The sequence below is a fragment of the Bison bison genome, unplaced genomic scaffold (assembly GCF_000754665.1).
Source record: "Bison bison bison isolate TAMUID 2011002044 unplaced genomic scaffold, Bison_UMD1.0 scf7180017864312, whole genome shotgun sequence".
NCBI lineage: Eukaryota > Metazoa > Chordata > Mammalia > Artiodactyla > Bovidae > Bison > Bison bison.
This window is the reverse complement of record NW_011494884.1, coordinates 1,792,897-1,814,411: the sequence shown is the minus strand read 5'-3', so window position 1 is coordinate 1,814,411 and position 21,515 is coordinate 1,792,897. Positions and strand designations below refer to the sequence as shown.

Below are 21,515 nucleotides of genomic sequence, written 5' to 3'. Positions count from 1 at the left end.
GGGTGCTCGGTCAGCGCCTGCGCACTCCCCCGGCCTTGTTCACCCGCGGTCACCTGGGCCCAAGCCCTCGTTCAATCATTCTGTTTTGCGTCCAACTCGTCCGTCCGCTCCTCCCCCGTCCCGTCCATCCCCTCATCACATACTTAATTACCTGTTAACGGTGACGAAGCACATCTCGTCCTTGCCCTGATAGAACCTGCAGTCCAGGGAGGAGGGGACACACATCAACAAGTAAATAACCAATTAGAAAATAAGGCTAGGCTAGACAGGCCGAGCAGCTTGAGAAAGGGAGGTGGTGGTTGAGTGCCTATTTTCAGTTGGGGGAAGGGAGTCAGAAGACGCCTAATAGGCTAAGCTGGGATATAAAGGTCCACAGGGATAATTTGTTTTCTCCTGTGACCAGGGAGATGGTCCAGTGTGTCTATCCCTGGTTTCACTCTTGCTGCCACTAAACACCATCTGCACTGCAGACAGGGTGAGCTTTCAGAATTGAAAATCAAGTCGTCTTCCAGGTTTCAACCTTCCCCATTTGCTTGGAATGAAATTCAGATTGCTTGTCATGACTTTGTCCCTGTTTCTGCATGGTACTTACACTGTTTTGAATTCTTCTATTATCTGTATGGAGTATGAGAATGTAACCTCCTTTTCTATTCTGCTCATAGATTTAGCTCCAGGGCCTTGAAAACAAATTGCCACATGGTGTGAAAAGAAGAGAAGTGAAAAGCAAAGGAGAAAAGGAAAGATATAAACATCTGAAGGCAGAGTTCCAAAGAATAGCAAAAAGAGATAAGAAAGCCTTCTTCAGCGATCAATGCAAAGAAATAGAGGAAAACAACAGAATGGCAAAGACTAGGGATCTCTTCAAGAAAATCAGAGATACCAAAGGAACATTTCATGCAAAGATGAGCTCGATAAAGGACAGAAATGGTATAGACCTAACAGAAGCAGAGGATATTAAGAAGAGATGGCAAGAATACACAGAAGAACTGTACAAAAAAGATCTTCACGACCCAGATAATCATGATGGTGTGATCACTGACCTAGAGCCAGACATCCTGGAATGTGAAGTCAAGTGGGCCTTAGAAAGCATCGCAATGAACAAAGCTAGTGGAGGTGATGGAACTCTGGGAGTTGGTGATGGACAGGGAGGCCTGGCGTGCTGCGATTCATGGGGTCGCAAAGAGTTGGACACGACTGAGCGACTGATCTGATCTGACCTGATCTGATGCTCAATAAAGGGATTCCCTGGTGGTTCAGACAGTAAAGCCTCTCTATCCTGCAATGCAGGAGACCTGGGTTCGATCCCTGGGTTGGGAAGATCCCCTGGAGAAAGAAATGGCAAACCACTCCAGTACTCTTGCCTAGAAAATTCCATGGATGGAAGAGCCTGGTGGGCTACAGTCCATGGGGTCACACAGATACGACTGAGCGACTTCACTTCACATGATCAATATACATTAGCTGAATAAACCAATAATTTTTCATCTCTCTCATTAGCTTTGATTTTCTTAAAGAAATGAACCAATGTTGCTTTTTCAAAAAAAATTCCCATCACTAGTGATAAAGCTGGCATGTAATATGCTTCAATAAATATTTGCTGAAGAGGATAAAATAGGACCACAGCACAGCTGGGTAAACACTGCTACCTTGTACAAGGTAGTACTGGAGAACAAGAATATTATGAATAATAAAATGCATCCGGTCTTTCCTCCCTGTGTGGCTTTGGAACAGAGTGGCCAAGAACGCATGGTCTCTGAGGAGAGAACTGGTGATTTCACTGAAAGACTCCATTCCTTCTAGTTCCTTCTACCCTGTGGGGGAGAGGCAAGGAGAAGAAAACTTCAGCTTCCAACACTACTTGGTTTCTCTGTATTTTGTTTTCACATGAATGAAATAAATACAATATCTTACTTTAACTTGAACAGTAGTTTTCTATGAAAGACAAAACAAACAAGCATATAAAAAGGTCAATTTATTATACCTTTTGTTTGGTGGGATATCAGTGCCCTTTAAAACCCTACTATTCAAGTACAAATGATTATGTTTACAAAGTATTTACAATTTCAGTCTTTCTTTATATTTTAAAACACAACAGCTATCTGGACACAACAGTTAACAAAAAATCCTGAAGGTGGCAAAAGGGAAAGCCTCTGCCTGAGGAGGCTCACTTCAGTCTCCTGCTTCCCTCAACCCTCTGACCACCACCCGGCCCCCACTAGAACAAATGTCTCTGAATCAACGAAAAACTGGGTGACTGATTTCCACGGTGGCCAATTCCAGTTTGACAGTGTTTGGCTGCTGTCTTTGTTTTATGTTCTGAAGATTTCTTTCAATCATTACCACTGCACTGGGGTGGGGGTCGGGGTGGGGGGGACCCTATTCTGCAAGGTAATATGGGATTCTGGCAACAGTATCAATCTGAGGAAACCTGGAAAACACCACCCTAAACTCACACTTAAATATGTAAAGTTTAACCTTTAAAACAGAAGGTCAAGAAAACAATACACTGGAACTTTTACCTACAAATGACACTATGGAAGACTATGAGGTCAGTGGTGACATCTAGATGTTACTAAATTGAGTGATACCAATAAAACTATTTTCTCTCCCATATCTTGCGACAGGAAATTGCAAAGGAAACAACTTCTTTCACTCACATGGTAAGACAAGGCAGGAGTTCCACACTGCAAATATTCAGACTCCAGTTCTGTTCTCTTAGAAGGCTTTTGAGAGACTTTTCTAAATTTTTCTTCTAGTGTTCTAGATTAATAGAGGACTTCTATTCAGGCAGCTATTTCTAGGATATTCTAAACACTCAACATTTCACCACCATCTACAAAGAGACCGTCAACACTCCATGAAAGATAAGAACAAAACCATCGGCTGCACAAATTAAAATAAGCTGAAAAGGAGAATTCCTTTTTAGTTTTGCACATTTGAGGATTTAAAAAAATGTAGAAACTCTCCTCAGCACTCAGCTATGAAGTATTTCCTGCACGCAGTACTCTCTCATCACAGCAGGTACCAAAGCACAATGAACAAGTCAGAAGGCAAATTACAGTGTTCTGTTTTGGTATGTTCAATTTATTGAAATGTTAAATCCCTCCCACTTTCAACACCTCATTTTAACTTTTTTCCAAATTTCGTGCCAAGAAGGCAAAAATTAGCTGCTTAGTTGGCTTCACTAAGTATCAATTGCCATATTGCTGTCCACATAAATTGATGGGAAATAAGAAAAATTCAGGACAGAACACTTTCCTTTTTGTCATAAAAAGTGATATAAAGGGGGAGGAAACTGATTAAAATGAAAAATCTCTTGGTATGCTAAAACTTTTCCTTAGTACACAGAGACCTCACACAACCTGATCTCCAGGACCAAAACTGTAAAATATGCACGGAGACAGAGCAGAGAGGGTGTCATCAGACGAGTGCCTTTTCCTTGGGTGGACACTTCCAGGTAAGCAGACATCATCACCCAATCAAGTCCACTGCAGTTGCCATAGTGGGGAAAAAAAAAAACAACACCTAAAAGCAGCAAACACAGGGCCGCCTCTCTGCCCCTCAACCATGGGGCTGCCACGCCAAAGAGCTTGGACAGCTCCCCGCTTTAGGCAGAAACCCAAGCAGCCGATCTACTCACAGATGAGACATGACAAGTCTAGTATGAAGATGCCACCACATCCATTTCTGTAGATTATACTTGTAGGTGCATAAACACACCACCTGTATAGAGACTTCTCACCTCCACAGGTCACGCCTGGGCTGGGCCTGAGAGCAAAGGGGCGATGCAGGCTGCCTGCCCTCAGTGGGCATCTGGCCCCACCCTGCACTCAGCGGTGCACTCTGCAGTGTGACGACCCTTGCACAGCACTCTGGGCCCTGAACCACTCCCAGATGGGAGCCTCACAAAGTCTTCGGGAGCTGCCTCAATACTCTAAGTCCAATTACAAGTTTATCCAAAACCTGGGAAAATACTGTGGATGTACTGGGATGGGAGCAGTCCCAAAGGTTCTGTTTACATGGAAACTGGTCACTCTAGGGGAAGCCACACCAGTGCTCTTTGGAATGAAAATTCAACCTCAGGTCACTTCCGTTCAACGCCAGCTGGGGACACGTTATAAATGTGCTTCGATGTGTATCAGCCTTAAGCCTCTCCTTTAAGGGTCCAAACAAGTCACATTTTAGGAGGGAGGGGAAAAATCACACTGGTTTTCTCTGAGATGACCTACCTTAGATGTTAGACAGTTTTTCTCCTCCCATACTGTGTTTTCAAATAGGAATAAAGAACCAAACAGAGGCAGATGCTGTCAGACCACGTTTTAGCTTCTATGGTCTACTTTATGACTCACTGCACCTTCCAAATGGCTGCTTGCAACATGCAAAACACTGTACACTAACAGAGAAATTCTAGCTGGCTTTCAAGACCCAGCACTATTGCTCTGGAGGAGAAACTAAAGGTCAAACACCTAGGAAAAACTGCCACTGTCACTTTTTCAATCAGTTACGTAACACAGAAAGGGTGTTCGCTGAGAATTGCTGCTCCAGGTGCTGAACATCCCACAGGACCCAGTCCCAGGGTTCAGTAAATAAAGTCTATCCCGTCTTGGTAGGACGGTGGAACGCACAGGTAGCCCGCCTGGGGCTGCCCCTCTGTCCCAACTAGGGGCACGGAGGTTTGGTGGGCGTCTTTAACCTGACGGCAGGGACCCTCATCTGGAGCTTGGGCTGCTGGTTCGGGCTGTCGGAGGCGGCTGGCACCTGGGCAGGGGTGGGGACACCAGGGGTCTGCAGCTGGGCGGCCGCTGTGGTCACCACTTGCTGCTGCATGAGCTTCTGCTGCACCACCTGTGCTGTCGCCGTCACCGCAGGGATCATCTGGACCTGCTGCCCAGCAGCTGTCGCCTGGGTGAGAGTCACAGTCTGAGGGGAAGCCTGAGCCAAAAGAGAAACACACAGTGTCGAAAATGCATGTCAGATGACACACAAAATTAAACACTCTTGGGTGTGGGAAGGAGGGGTGTTTAGAAACTTAGCTAGCACGAATGCATCTGTGAAGTGTAAAAACTACCCAACATATCAAAATAGGACCTCCAGTGTCTAACCAAACAAAAGTCAGAACACTGAACTATTGGTGCTTTTAGGCTAAAAGTGGATGATGCCTCTGGGGAAACGCACACGTCAACAACTGGGGACTGACAGCGCTGGTGTTCAGCTTCTAATACCATTTGGTTTCTTGAAATCTACGTGCCAGCGTGATTTTGAACAAAATAAAATTATTTTAAAGCACTGCTTTTATACTACCACATTTCTCAGCAGTAAATAAAATGGTAAGAACCCGAAAGCTAGGCTCTGTTAGGAAGGTGTGTTAGGTTGGTGCAAAAGTAATTGCAGTTTTGGACTATGAATTTTATAGGCTCAAACACATTTTTATTAGTCAAAATAGGAACCATTAAAATCAACACATTTTTGCCAATGGGAAGTAAGTTTGCTTATTCTTCTACCATAAAAATCTGTGCTTCTGGATTCAATGAATTCTTGAAAAGCATTTTCTGCATCCTGCTTGTGGTGAATGTGTTTTCCCTGCAAAAAGCTATCAAGAGATGAGATGAGTATGGTGGATGAGGCAAGAGTTCACAGCCCAATTTGTTCTACTTTTGAAGCATTGGTTGTGCGATGTGCAGTCGGGCGTTGTGAAGAATTGGGCCCTTTTTATTGACCAATGCCAGCTGCAGGTATTGCAGTTTTCGGTGCATCTCATCAATTTGCTGAGCCTACTTCTCAGATGTAATGATTTTGCCAGGATTCAGAAAGAATTCAGAAAATCAGACCACCAGCACACCACCAAACAGTGACCATGAACATTGTGGGTCCGAGTTTGGCTTTGGCAAGTGCTTTGAAGCTTCTTCTTGGTCCAGCCACTGAGCTAGTTGTCGCTGGTTGTCGTACGAATAATCCACCTTTCGTGGCACGTCACAACCTGATCGAGAAATGGTTCGTTGCTGTGTACAGGAAGAGAAGACGGCACTTCAAAACAACGATTTTTTTTCATTTGCAGTCAGCTCATGAGGCATCATGTATTCAGCTTTTTCACCTTTCCAATTTGTTTCAAATGCCCAGGGATTGTAGAATGGTTGATGTTGAGTTCTTCAGCAATTTCTCAGGTAGTTGTAAGAGGATCAGCTTCTATGATAGCTCTCAATTGGTCATTGTCAACTACCGATGGCTGGAAACTACGCTCCTCATCTTCAAGGCTCTCGCCTCCTTTGGAAAACTTCTTGAACCACCAGTGCACTGTATGTTTGTTAGCAGTTTCTAGGCCAAATGCGGAGAAGGCGATGGCACCCCACTCCAGTACTCTTGCCTGGAAAACCCCATGGACGGAGGAGCCTGGTGGGCTGCAGTCCATGGGGTCGCTAAGAGTCCGGCACGACTGAGTGACTTCACTTTCACTTTTCACTTTCATGCACTGGTGAAGGGAATGGCAACCCACTCCAGTGTTCTTGCCTGGAGAATCCCAGGGATGGAGGAGCCTGGTGGGCTGCCGTCTCTGGGGTCGCACAGAGTCGGACACGACTGAAGTGACTTAGCAGCAGCAGCAGGCCAAATGTGTCACTGATATTGTGAGTTTTCCTCCCTACTTTACGACCCATTTTGAATTTGAATTAAAAAAAAATCACTCAGATTTGCTTTTTGTCTAACATTTCCATAGTCTAAAATAAATCTAAAATAAACAGGAAGTAGTAAGTCATTAGCAAAAAACATTAAGCGAGAACTGCACATTAAAATGATGTATAACAACCACATTTATTAAGAATGTATTCCAATATCAAACAGCAAATTTCAATAATGCAAAAACTGCAATTACATTTGCACCAACCTGATAAGTCCTGGTTGCTGCCTATATTATTCTACTTCTGAACTCAAGGTCAATACGAGCAGATTCTCTTTTCTTTGTTTCCCTAAAACTCATGTGTGGTGGCTTCAGCTGTCAGGATACACCTAAGATTACTGGCTGAAGGAAGAAGCCCAGAAATGAGCCCCTTCTCTGTACACATGACACTGAGTCTGAACACATCTGTTCAGGCTTTTTCCTGCCAGATTAACGATATCAAGTGTTTTCCCCAAAGTTAACTGCTTTTTCTATACTATGAAAATGACAAGCAGTTCTCTAGGAATTAAAATTCTGTTTCTTCAGAGAGAAACCGAGATCTCTCTCTGTGAGTACCTCCTAGGTGGCTCTGGTCTCCGGATCCTACCTGTTGGGAAGCAGAGGCGACCTGCTGGATGCTGGCCACGGGTGTCTGCTGTTGGACAACTTGAGGGATTTTTGCAACCTTGGACAAAAGGAAAAAAGCCAAACACAGAGGCCGAATCAGTATGTGCACGAAAAGAGATTTCTCACCCTTTCTCTCCTTCTCAGCTCTTAATGCAAAACAAAAACAAAACAGTGGTCAGATGCCACAAAATAGCAACTCTCAAAGTGTGCTCACCTGGAGCCCAGAAAGTTGGTTATTGCACTTTTGTACTGAATAACAATTGTCTTCCTAATCTGTAATCATCTGTAATCTGAGGCTTTACTGGTCTCATATTTCAGACAGTCACATTTTTCTTTTACTAAAAATCTCTGGAAGTTTACGTGAGAGAATTAAATGGAAGACGGGACATTTGGGCGCCACTCCAGGCGTGCTTCCACTGTGAAGCGCCCTGGACCCACGCCACGGTTCAGCCCTAGTCCCGAGACGTGCCACCAAGTGGTTCCTTCAGCACTTTTCTTCATCACAACCGAGATATTCCTCTTTATAAAACAAAATTTTCCACCCGATGGTCACTTTTTGTAAACCTGCATATCGTGCTATCTTGACACAATAAGACAATTCAGGCCATCTGTCTACTCAGGGCTTCAGGGGCACCAGCTCACAGAAGCAGAAGGGGCTCCCAAGTGGGCAGCTGCTGGGGGCCACGGAAACCCTGCTCAGGCCTCTAACTGGTAGAACAGGGATGAAAATAAGTCATGCCCAAGATAATTCTGGAGAAAATGTGAAATTATGTGATGTACTTGCAAATAACAAGCTCTGAGTAAATATGAATTCTCATTAAGAAATTAAAATTAATCAAAAGACATTTACTAGTTTACTATAACTTAAATCAAAAACTGTGAGTAGAATTTACTGAGATCAAAGCAACCCCTGACTGAACCCTGTGTTCCTCTGACAGGAGAGATGGGCAATCAGCTGCTATAGCACACGGGCCACAGCTCAGATGGGCAGACACTGAATATGCTGAAATGCCGTGGATAAAACTAAGGTGACACCTATATTTTGTTTTTATTTTACCCTAGTCCCTCTTTATTTTTTTAATTGGAGGATGATTACTTTACAATGCTGTGTTGATTTCTGCCATACAGTAATACGAATCAGCCATAACCATATAAATATCCCCTGCCTCTTGAGCTCCCTCCCACCCCTCCCCTAAGGTGACATCTCAAATGCATCAATAAATTTGCACAGTCCAGAGCTCCCAGTTTCAAAATCTAAGCAAAGAGGGGAGACCCCAAGCCATGACAAGGCTCCAAAGACCCTGTGCTGCAGGTGAAGCCTTAGACTGGGTTTTCACCACCCCCCGGGTGTGGCAGACAGGAGACGCATCCAAACCTGCTCTCAGGGGGAGCTAACAGGGGGGCCTCATGCTGCCCCCTACAGCTGCAATCCTGTCACTCAAAGGGTCTGTGAGGAGGTCACCTGAGACTTCAGTGGTGGGCAGGGGAGGAGGAGACACAGGCTGAGAGACCAAACCCTCAAGCCACAAGCTCATGTGGTCCTGACTGCACCCACAGAAGCCTAGCAGAAGGAAGAACCTACCTTCCACCCAAACCTCAAAGCCTTCCCACAAACAAGCTTCAAGGGAAACTGGCTCACAACAAGACAATTTCTATAAAGACAAAAAACCCCACAGTTCCTGAAGCAAGAACAGTGGAAAAGAAATAAGTAAAATCAGCTGAACCTTGACGTCAAATAGAGGAATTACCAGACACGCACAAAATAGTATGCTGCTCTGCGCAGCTTGAAAACACGTGTGTGAACAAGAAACTACAAAGACCAAGCAGATCTGAGATAAAAACAAACAAAACTTCAAAGAATAAGAATAAAATAAGTATCACCAAAATTAAAATTCAATGGGCAAATTTTAACAGCAAATTAGACCTAACAAAAGGGAAAATCATTGAAGAGGAAGGCAGGTTAGAGGATGTTACTCAGAATATAGCACAAAGAGACAATGAGAGGAGAACACAAGAGACTGAAGGTGCGTGGGAGGCGGGGATGCAGCAGCGGTGGCATCTACCACAATAACGGCTGGCCAATGCCCAGGTTCCAGGGGGTCAACAGATACTAAGCCAGGGCGTCATGGCATTCATAAAACCCAAGACAAAGAAAGGCACTTTCCAGGCAGTGCTAGTGGTAAAGAATTTGCCTGCAACGCAGGAGACACAACAGACGTGGGTTTAATCCCTGGGTCGGGAAGATCCCCTGGAGAAGGAAGTGGCAAGCCACTCTAGTACTCTTGACTGGGAAATCCCACGGACAGAGGAGCCTGGCAGGCTACAGTCTGTGGGGTCACAAAGAGTCAGACATGACTGAGCAGGCACACACAGAGTTTCTTTGTAGTTTGATGCTATAGGAGGTGTTTGTCCAGGTGCAAGTATTGCAGCAAAAGGCCCCAAGTCCCAGCCTGTCTCAAGACCACCAGTATTTCTCAAGCAGCAGTTATACACAAGACACTGGGCTAAATACTGAGATTACAAAGATGGACAAAGAAAAGATCTCAAAAGAAAACAAGAAAAGACAAGTTACATAGAAGCAGTGACCTGCTAGACAGACATCGGACTTCTCATCAGCAATAAAAGACCAGGAAACAGGGACAGCTATTAATGTGCTGAGAAAATAAATGTTCATCTAGAATTCCACACCAAGCAGAAGTATCTTTCAGGAATAAGAGTGAAATACACGCATTTTCAAACACTACAGGAAACTCCAAAGAATGGACTTCAAGCAGAAGACAAGTAGTTTTACACGAAAAGTGCCAATGCAACAGGAGAGAAGGAAACTGTGACCACAGCACACGTGGGTGCAGAGGCTGGAGCAAGTGTGACAGACCAGCGCTCAGAGCAGAGCTGAGAGGGGCTCGCGCTGCTCTGTGAAAAGGCGCACCTGCACATGGACATTTTAGGAAAACCGCTTCAGAGAACCCAGAGAAAACAGGCAATTTTCAAACAAGTAGAGGAGAAAAAACAGAAAGACAAAAATAAATAGACAAATGGAAGGAGAGAAGACAAGTAAGGCAGGATGAGAACACAGAGCAAGCTGAAAACCCAAACAAAATGGAAGCCAAAGGCCACCCTTCCAGGTCTCACCACAAAGGTGAGCAAATCTGTCACATCAGCTGAGATGCAGGATGAAGGCAGTGCAGCAGCATCTACCCGACCATTTCTGTGACATATGTATGAAACAGAGAAAATGAAAGACGGAAACAATGCATCAGAAAATTCTAACACAAAATGGGTGGAGTTCTCAGTTTGAGGCAGAGCAGGCTGCCAGACCAAAACAGTACTTCAAAGTAATAAAATTAGAAAGTTTAATTTATGTGTAGCTAATAATAAAGAGCTTCCCAGGTGGTGCTAGTGGTAAAGAACCGGCCAGCCAATGCAGGAGACCAGGGTCCAATCCCTGAGTCAGGAAGATCCCCTGGAAAAGAAAATTGCAATCCATTCCAATATTCTTGACTGGAAAATTCCATGGACAGAGGAGCCTGGTGGGCTACAGTCTATGGAGTCACAAAGAGTTGGACATGACTGAAGTGACTTAGCATACACACAATAATAAAGAACCTAATATAAAAAGCAAAAATAGAAAGGAACATAAGGAAAAACGGATAAATCCAAAATCAGAATGGGAGATTTTTTCTTCCAATTTTTGGACATGCCACGCAGCATGTGGGATCTTAGTTCTCTGACCAGGGATTAAACTCATGCCCCCTGCCTGCGCTGGAAGCACAGAGTCCCAACTACTGGAGCTCCAGGGATGTCCCAGAATGGGAGCTTTTAATACACCTGTCTTATAATTGACAGAATAAACCTGACCTGGAGGTGACAAAGGGAGCCCACAGCCACACCCTGCACCAACACAAACCATATCTCAGCACACTTCCCTGCAAGATCAGCGCTGGGCCGGGGCTGGAGTGTGAAGAGCAGCAGAGGGTTTGGCCCAGGTAAGGTCAGGACGAAACCGCTGTCCCGGGGCTGGAAGAGGAGCTGCAGTGCACAGGAGGGTCTCAGGTATTGGAGGTGCACACCTCCAGGGAGCCATCCTCAGGCAGCTGGGATGAAAACTGTGCCCAGGGTCGGGGGGGACGACACAACCTCCCTGGTTGTCCAGTGGTTAAGAATCCACCTCCCGATGTAGGGGATGCAGGTTTGATCCCTGGTTGGGGACTAAGATCCCACATGCCCCAGAGCAACCAACCCCAAGCGTTACAACGCAAGATTCTGAGAGCCAAAACGAAGACCTGCCGCAGTCAGGAAACATAATAAAAACAAGCAAACAAAAACCCTGTGAGGAATGGCAACTGGCTACAGATATGAATCTGGACTCATCAGGAGAGATGGGCTCACAGCCTCATGACTAGAGTGACTACGAGGAGAGGGGTGCAGACAGAGGGTTTTTAAAAAGACAAAACACCAAACAAGCAAAGGAACAAAAACTTGTAGCCAACTAGATCAAGAAGGGAATTTTCTTATGTGCTGAAGGGTGAGTTTAAAAATTCAACCCTGCAGAATGACCAAGGAGAGCGATGTGGCTGAGCTTCCTATCTGCGCCTGCCCTACAAGCCCTCGTGAGCAGGAAGAACGGGAAGGAGGAAGGGGAAGGTGTCGCCACCAGACTCACAGGTGACAGTGTCAACACAAATGATAGAAGGACAGACTGAGGCTGCAGGATTCAAAAGTCAACACACACAGTGCCTTAGAGACACATAAAAGAGAGGGAACTCACAGTAGAACAGCAGAAAATGCTACTACTCAGGAATAAACCCGGGATGAGCAATAAGATCCTTATGGGAAAAAAAACAAGAAACTTACTTGAAGGGCCTTAAACAAGATTTAAACAGTAAAGGGTGTCTCATGTTGGTGAATCTGAAGTCAAGGCTGTAGAGATGTCTACTCTCCCCCAAACTGATCTACAGGGTCAATGTATTCTAACAAAAACCCCATCAGTTTGATTGTGATGTGAACACTTAATATGCTGACTCAAAATTCAGAACTTCTGTTCGTAAAGTGAGTGAGAAGATAAGCTACAAGCTGGGAAAAGTATGACATAGACCCGAAGGTGAACACCAGGATATACAACTGCACCGGGAAGCTCTGAACAGGCTTGTCCCTTGAAAGGGGCCCCAACAATCAGCAGATTCACCAAGAACAGAATCACACAGCTGCTAGAGGAAGGCAGACAGCAGGCCAGGCCGGCGTGGGTGGAGGCCAGGGGACCACATAGCGCCTCAGCAGGGTGTGTGCCCAAGCCCCACACCCCGTCCCAGACATTACATGTGGCGCTTACATGCAGGACCCACAGGATGTGTGACACTGGGCTGGGCAGCACGGGGAGCAGCAGAGGGAGAGCTCATGAGTTCCTGAAGCACAGGGACGACCACGAGCCCTGGAGAAGCCTCACCAGCACAAAGGCCGCCACTGCGGTGGGCCCTCAGTGCGGTCCCCAGGCCACACTGTGGGGCCCCACAGTGTGTTTCATGGGGTGCTGATCTGTGGTCCCCCTTGTTCTACCTCTGAGTGCCCCTCCGCCAAGTCTGTTGTCAGTCCACAGGCTCCCTCCTGCTCACCTGGATCTGGGTCTGCACCTGCTGGGTCCCGGCCAGTTTCTGGGCCTGGGAGATGGGTGTGGTGAGAAACTGGGTTTTAAGGGCTGGCTGGGTGGCGTAGGTGACCTTCTGTGGTTGGCCCTGAGCAGCAATCTGCTGTGCTGTGATCTGAGGAAAGAGACCGCCCAGGGTTAGAGCTGCGTCCCCGTCTCAGAGCCACCAGGCCTCCTCCCGGGCCCTGCCCTCCCCCAGGTGCCCACAGCATTGACCACCCCAGCTCCCAGCCCTGCCTGCCCACTGCCCCCACCCCCAGCGCCCAGTCCCAGGTCATCGCTTCCTCTCCTGGGAGGTCCCCTCACAACCCAGGCTGGGCTTCATCTCCACATCTTCTTCAGAACCTGGGGCCACGTCAGCTCATCAGGTGAGTGAGTGAGTGAACTTGACAAGACAGGAGACACATGTGCACAATTTCTCGAATCTAATTTTAAGAATTTGACATATACTCAAACACATTTAGGACAAATAGAAACAAACTATATGCACAATCTTTGCATCTTTAGTCTGATTTTTAGCTTTCCCTGCCAGGAGAATTTAAATACTCTTCTATTTAATACTATTTCTATTCAGAAAGCCATGCGTAATACACAGACCATATATTTGGTTACAAAGTCACCTCCATGAACAAACATTTTTAAGGTCTCAAAAGTCTTCTTTCAAGTCATATGAACATACAGACCAGCACATTCATAAAGCCCTTCTTCTCTCTTTTAGATGTTGGCTAAGCCTCCATGCTGACCCAGCCCTGCCTGTCCAGCACTCCCCACTCACAAGTCACTTCATTTCTCTACGTGTCAAGTTTCTGAGAATGGGTGCCAGCACCCACAGAGCCCTCAGCACACAGAGGGAATGTTCCAGCTCCGGTTCAGAAAACACAGATACAGCACACAGTTCAGTATCAGCAGTCAGAAATCAGCACGATGATACATCACGATCTGTAGGCCAGGCTTCATGCCACCAGAAGCAGACGGAAAACAGAATGCCTTGCACTCTGCTCCTGCTCGTCAACACGGGCCTGCAAGTACAACCCCGAACCCCCACCTCCAAGGAGGATTTGCTTTTGGGAGCTCAATCAGCCCAGAGCTGCCTCCCAGCCTTCTGAGTCAGGGTATCAGCAACACACTGACAATACTCCTCTTGCAGTACCTTTGTCCACGGTCTCTTCCCTCCCTCCATCCATCCTCTGAACATGAGCACCAGTGTACACACACTCTCTCACATGGACACGGTCCTTGCCTGGCCTCTTGACAGCTCGACAGCCGTGGCCTGGCTCCATCTGTCCAGTACACCCAGGTGGGTCGCACACCATGAGCTACACCCATGTCCTGGAATCCTCTGGCACCTCCCCAGTCACGCAATTCCATAGACTGAGTCCATCACGGTTGCTCCCACAAGCCCTCGGTGCATGGGGGTCTCTCTCCCTCCAGGGTGAAGCCTAAGACCATCCTCTGTGCTGCCCAAGCCCACAACCATAGGGTCTCCTGTGTGACGAGGCCAGGCAACCAGGCAGGGCCCATTATTCAGGACCCTCTCCACCTCTGTGCATCCAATGCTTGGCAGCAGGGCCCACCTCAAATGCAGCGGGGATGCTAGGGACCCCAGTACCCAGTACCTTCTGCTGGACAGTGGCAGGGCCTGGGGCAGCCTGCGGCTGGATAGCCTTCTGCTGCTGGACGGCTTGCTGCTTGAGCTTCAGCAGCTGCTGGACGTGCACAGGCTGGGCCACGACAGTCTGTCCTGCAAACACCAAGCAGATCATTTAATTACGAGCACCAGGGACGAACAAGGTCTCAGGACTCACACTGAGTTCAGCTTCAGTGATTTCTTTACAGAAAATAACAGCCTGAAATGGTGTTGAGGCAAATAAAGCCGTCTCTTATGACAACTTTAAATGTTTCTGGGTTCATAATAACATTCAGACAAAGGTCTGGGAAGCTGAGAATGTTAACGGTTAAATCAAGGGACACCTCCACTAACACACACTGTGACACTCAGAAAAGGGCTGACGGCCATGGCTACTAGAAAAGGCTTGTCAGCCCCACTGAAGGCTGTAAGCAGGGGGTGATGTGCGGGGGGATCAAGGGGCGGCATGAGACAGGCACCTGCGGCTTTCTGCGGCTGCCCGATGGCTACACTGATCCCAGCAACGTTCATGGGCAGGGTCGTGACGCCCGGCGAGGAGACCACAGCTGCTGGCACTGACACCACCGGGGGCTTCGCCAGTGCCACCTGGGCCGGCTGGGGTGCTGGGGCCTGCATCTGCCCTTGCGCCTGCAGCTGTGAAGTGGGGACCCGGGTCTAGACAATGAAAATAATGGGAGAGTCCAGAGATATTCAGGATTCCATGCATCTGCAAACATTTCCCACCAGAGGTCAAGTGGTGAGAAACTGAAAAACTCATGAAGGTGCAATGTGGTGCTCAGCTAACGGAAAACACCTTGCTGTGGGCTGCCTACGCCCCCTGCCCATCACCAAGAGACGCAGGGAGCGGGGCTCAGAAAGCCCCACGTGTGCCCGGGCACACTGCCGCTCAGCCACGGCTCCTGTCCTGTCCCACAGGGCACGTGCGTCCCTGCCTCGCCCTACACCTCAGAGCCTCACAGCAGCCCCAGACTGCCACGTCTCCTAGTCTCATCTCCTAGTCTTTCAGCGACAACCCTTACCCTGAGACTACTGCCACAGCCTCCCACGGGCCACGCTCGGGCCCCATCTCCTGAGACTTCGTTATCACGCTGCTTCCAAACACTTCTTTCCTTAAGTTGTATTTTTAAAAAGGAAAATGGAAATAGACCCGTTTTTACATGTACAAAACTCAGAAAAAGAAAATATGTCTTATCTGTATGGCTCGCTGGGAAAGTGTGTAAAATGAGATGAACTTTAGGTATTTTGTAATCTGAGTCTCTTCCTTTTGTAACAATCCTTTTGCAAAGCTGCATACTATTCCACCATGTGCTTGCTATACAGTCTATTTAGGTGACTCCTTAGTGATGGCGATTTAACCCTCTCCTAACATTCCCAATACAAGTTTGTATATTTATCACTTTGTACTTGTTCTATTATTTCTTCAGAATGTAACAGAAACGAATCACTGGGTAAAATAACATGCATGTTTCTTAGCTCAACTGACTAGAACTCTCTCCAGAGGGAGCCAGTTCCCGCCAGCAAGTCCCATTCAAGGAATGGGCTCCCCAACCTGGCCTTCAAGTGTGATCACTACTCTGCTCGTTTGAATTGGCATTTTTTGTGAACACAGGCAACAACAAGCTTGCTCTCACGGTTTTTACCTACTTCTGTCCCTTCTCTTACAGACTCAGAGTGAAGCACCCAAGAAGCAGAGCCTGGACCCCCAAGTTACAGCTGTGTTGTGGGTGATGAGTTGTAGGATCTGGGTGTTACTAAAGGTGTGTGGCTTGGTTTCTGCACCTGCAAAATGGAGTTAGCATCACAGCACCCACTCCCACCTCAGCACCAATCAGGTGACAGGCAGAGAGGCTCAGGCAGCACCCAGCCCAGAGCAGGGTTCCTAGTGCTAGTTGTCACCAGGTGTGACAGAGTGGCCCACCAGACACTCCCTTGGCTCCTGCTGATTGTGACTGACCGTCCCAGACACCCCTCTCCCCCTAGCATCATCCCCTCCTTCAGAAATCTCCAACGTCTCTCCGTGCCCGCAGAGCACTGTGATCCTGGAGCCTGGCTCTGGGGCCTCACTAGCCCCTCTGGCTCCTGCAGTCTCCCCTACCTCCCCTCTGCCCAGCAGCACTGGCATACTTTCCATGCGCCCGGTCTCATGCTCCCCTCATCCCCCACGGAAACCCTGCTCTCCCTTCATGGTCTGGCTTGCTCCCCTCCTCCCTGACCTCTCAGGCCACCATAAGTTTTGTGACACTGACGTTCTGGAGCATGACTGTGTAAATGTTTCCCATACGTGTGCTGTGCTTCGCCCTCTCCAAGGAGAACTTAAAGTTCCTGGGGAAAGACCATGTCTTTACTTGTCACTCCACCATCACACCTGCAAGGGCCTGAGCAAGCAATAACAGTTCAGTTAAAACGTTAAGAAGACGCTGCTCTGGAAAAACAAGCGTATCAACGGGAACTTACGAGCCGGGCCACCTGGAGGTTGGCCACGGTGGTGCCCGTGAGCAGGGCGCCGGGCCTCGGGGCCGTGACCGTGGTGAGCTGGGGGCTCTGCTGCTGCGTGGGCTGCGGGGGCTGCACCTGCACTTGAGCCGTTGGCTGCGGGGGCCCCGCTGGGGCCTGTGCTGGGGGCGCCTGCTGGGGCAGCTGCAGTTTCTGCTTCTGCATTTTGATCAGGTGTTCCTAAAACCCAGATAAAGTAATCTTTTCATCAACATTAACTGTACTCCACTTTGTATATATCTTGGTTTTAAGTTACTGTTCTACTAACCATTAAATATTGAAGCAAACAGTTGCTACTATGCAGTCTGCAAACAATCCTCCAGGCTTTTGCCAAACATTTTTTAAATGTTCGTTTATCATGATGAAAACTAGCAACTGTGATTCTGACAGATCAGCAAATCTGTAACAAAATTTCTAGGTTCTGATCACTCATAAACAAGTTAATTTAAATCTGCAATACCATCAAAAAAATTCTAAAAGTCTTAAAATCGTAGTCCTTCTTGAAATTTTAAAATGTATTATAAGCAGTAGCTCTAAATTTTGTATTCCAATTGTCTCCAAATGAAAGTTTAATTGATAAATAAACCCATGTCTTTAAAAGAAGTCGAAATAACAAGATAAAAATATTCTAGGGAATAAAAAATTTTTTAGGAAAACTGATATTGACTTATTCATTCATGACTATCAGATCTCTTTCAAGATGCTGAAAAAGAAAAGGACTTTGCAACTGGTTTGGGTGAGGGCAGGGAAGACAGGAAAGGAATCAGGTGCATGAGTGGGTCAGTGGGGCTCTGAGCAGCTGAAAGCGGGGAGCAGGCCACTGAAGGCCTGCCATCACAGAGCAGAAGAAGTAGGGAGATGGGGGGTGGGGGGAGGCAACAGCGTGGGGAGTGGCACAGACCCGCTCTGACAACTCGCCCCTGCTGGGGTGGACAACCCTAATTCAGTGCTGCCCATCAGCACTCCGCAGCAATGGACATACTCTGGAGCTGGGCTGTCCAGTGCGATGGTCACAGCCATGTGTGGCCTTGCACCCCTGAGCTGTGGCTGGTGTGACGGAGGATGGAAAGTTGAGCTTGGTCACATTTGGTTTGTGTGGTGTGTGCTCGAGTGCCCCTCCAGGATGAAGTCCTGGCTGGTGCTCGCAGGTTCTCAGGGTCCTCCAGCACCCTGGGCCCCTCTGTCACCCTCAAGGGGCAGGCCCGAGGGCAGGTACTTACTGTGGCAGCTCCGACAGCCAGCTGCAATTCTAAAATACCATCTTGTTTTTATTACATACGTTTTTCTGGCTCCTTTCTATGTTGAGTATTAATGCTTTTCCATTTGTGGCAGTATTTCCTTTTAAAATGAATGTATTTGGTTGTATAACAGCACAGGTGGTACAGAGATTGGCAAAATTCAGGAACATCAGTACTCAAATGACTGACACTGAGAAATGATAATGCAAATGAACTACTCCTAGAGAAACCAAGTGTTCACCACCTCGGCTCTTAAACTGTAGAGGAATGCTTTTCACCAACATTTTCTCAGGCTGGGAAAAGGGTCCAGAGGCCTTCAAGTTCTCCCTGGAGCCTGAGCTGCTGCGCACAGAACAAGCAAGCAGGTGGGAAGATCCATCTGGAAACAGGGATTAAGGCCTCAGAGAGTGGGGAAAAGGCTGGTCACGTGATCATGGAAGTGGCCCTGTAGGCAAGGTTGTTTCTAAAGACCACACACACACACACTTCACACATACAGACAATGGCAGGCGGTGCAGAACACACTCTGAATGACACGACACAACAAGGCGTCATCACAAGGGGTATCAAGGTTTCTAGATGCTCACCGGCGTCAGCTTGCCCACAGCCTTGATCTGTGCCGGCGACTGGGCCTGGCCTTGGATCTGCGGGACCTGCACCTGAGAGGCCGCCTGCTGCTGCTGCTGCTGCTGCTGCTGCTGCTGCTGCTGCTGCTGACGAAGGAGCTGGAAGTGTGCGGGCGTGATGGTTTTCCCCGGGAGCTGGACCCCTGTGGCTGAAGAGGTTGTCTGGTGAGACCACAGCCCCCCGACACACACACACGCACCTGAGCCCTCAGGAGCTGTAAGAGCAGGGCAGGTCACGCAGGAAACAACCCTGCCTTTACCTTGGGACACCTGAGTCACCAAAGACCGGGTCGGGGTCTGCACGGGGGTCAGGCTGGTAGTGACCACAGCCGAGGCCGTCACTGAGGTGACCGCGCGAACACCCTGAGTCGGTGCCAGGGACACCAGGTCGGATGTGGCCGTGGCTGGGGAACCAACTGCTCGAGGCTGGGTGTGGACCACCTGGGCAGGAGCAGAGCCTCCCGAGGTCTGGAAAAGGTGAAGGGAAGAGAACTGTCAGGCTGCTTCGCGATACTCAAGACTCTACAGTCATCGAGTGAAGAAAAAAGGCCACAAAACTCTAAAACCTAGAAAACGAAGCCTTCTGACAGAGTGCTGAGAGACCTGTGAGTGCAAAACCTGTGCCCTGGGCTAGAGCAGGAGGCAACACGCAGAAAAGGAAGATCCCCCTCCCCCGTCTACCACACTTGCCCTATGTCTGTCCAGGTGTCCTCACTCGAAAGACCTTTGGTTTCCAAGAAACCATCTAGATGCCCGTGTTTATCCCCACAAAACACACAGGACCCTACTCCCCATGGTCATCCCCAGCCGGGCATGGAAGCTGCAGCCCTGAACCCACTTCCACCCACTCCAGGCCTCGTGGCATCCCAATTGAAGTAACTGCTCAAATCTTTCGTCCATTAAAATTATTTTGTCCACTATTAAAAGTTGTTCATTTTCTTACTGTTGATGCAAGGATCTTTATATATATATAATTTATTTTGGGCTAGTGTTGGGTTTTCACTGCTGCATGGGCTTTTCTCTAGATTCAGTGAGCGGGCTTCTCATTGAGGTGGCTTACTCTTTTTTTTTTTTTTCCAACATTGAGGTGGCTTACTCTTGTGGAGAACCTGCTCTAGGGAGTACAAGCTTCAGGAGTTATGGCACATGGGCTCAGTAGTTGCAGCTCCTGGGCCCCAGAGCACAGGCTCAGTAATTGCTATGCAAGGGCTTGGCTGCTCTACATCGTGTGGGATCTTCCCAGACCAGGGATCAAACCTGTGTCTTCTGCATTGGCAGGAGGATTCCTTACCACTGACCCACCAGGGAAGTCTGGAAGAACCTTTATATAATCTAAACACCAGTTCTTTCTCAGGTATATTTTCCATGCCTTTAACTTTATTAATAATTTTTCCAAAGAGCAGAAATTCTTGATTTGACGATGCCTCATTTATTAATTTTTTCATAATGAACAGGTTTTTGGTATCTTAGGAAATCCTCGCCTAAATCAAGGTAGCAAAGATGTTCTATTTTTTTCCTAGAAATTTTATAGTTTGGGGCCTATGACCCACTTTGAGTGACTTTCTATATATAGTACTAGTGAAACAGGTCAAAGTCCATTGCTTTGCACACGGCTCTGCAATTTCTCTAGCACCATTTGTTGAAAACACTGTCCTTTCTCCACTGAATGAAATCCTCTAGCACTTTTAGCAAAAAGTAACCAACTATGTACACGTGGGTCTATTTCTGGGCTCTCTATCCTACTCCATGGATCTGTGTGTCCATCCTTTGCCAACACCACTCATCTAGATCACTACCAGCAACACCTGCACAACAAAGACATTTTTCAAAACTGAAGAGGGGCCTTCCCTGGTGGTGGTGAAGGATCCACCCACCAATGCGGGGGGACATGGGCTCAATTCCCTGTTCCAGGAAGATTCCACAGGTCAACTAAGCCCATGCTCCACGACAAGAGAAACCACTGCGATGAAAAGCCCATGCACCTCAACTGGAGAGTAGCCCCCGCTTACGCACAGCAACGAAGACTCAGCGCAGCCAAATAAGTAAATTTCTAAAAAATACCCAAGAAGGACATCACTCTATTTGCCAAATGCACTGCTGACTCTGAAGCAGCTTCTTCTCATTTGGGGCACATGTTACTTTAGGTCAGTGACTGAACTGGAACTCAGGACGTAAATGTAAACTCGTCAATTTCATTTGTTCACTTCTGCTTTTATGGTAAAACACCACAGCCCAGCAGGTGTGTCTTCTGGTGAGTGCCCTGTCTTCTGGTTTCGTGCTCAGGGGTTTTGCCACTCTGCGTCATTCCCTCTGCCCAGGTCTGGCCCCTTCTTGCTTCCTACTCATGGGCCTAGATATCCCAGAAACCCACCACCCCACCTTGTGCCCCATCTAGCACCGTCCACTCCTGTACTTGTGCAATGGCCACCATCCACTCACAGGCTAACCTGTCAGTACGGCACGTGGGGTACCCCTTCCGTGGGGTCAGAGACACGCTCTCATTCCCTTCCTCCTCCTGGAGTCACGGTGGGGGATTTCAATACCCTCTCCCTCAGAAAGAACAATGTGGAAACCATCCTCTGCACACCTGAAC

At 47.7% G+C, this 21,515-nt stretch overlaps 1 protein-coding gene across 1 annotated transcript in view; it reads right to left on the bottom strand.

The window, feature by feature from the left end:
- Positions 1-1,957: 1,957 nt before the first annotated feature.
- EP400 (E1A binding protein p400) overlaps positions 1,958-21,515 on the bottom strand; it is a 108,364-nt gene continuing 88,806 nt past the window's right edge. The window contains exons 52-59 of the mRNA XM_010852522.1: positions 19,183-19,390; positions 18,884-19,071; positions 17,020-17,238; positions 15,024-15,219; positions 14,534-14,658; positions 12,886-13,032; positions 7,257-7,334; positions 1,958-4,932 (exon numbers count right to left, since the gene is read on the bottom strand). Coding sequence (XP_010850824.1) covers positions 4,660-4,932; positions 7,257-7,334; positions 12,886-13,032; positions 14,534-14,658; positions 15,024-15,219; positions 17,020-17,238; positions 18,884-19,071; positions 19,183-19,390 — 1,434 coding nt within the window. The 3' untranslated portion in view covers positions 1,958-4,659. The remainder of the gene's footprint in view (positions 4,933-7,256; positions 7,335-12,885; positions 13,033-14,533; positions 14,659-15,023; positions 15,220-17,019; positions 17,239-18,883; positions 19,072-19,182; positions 19,391-21,515) is intronic.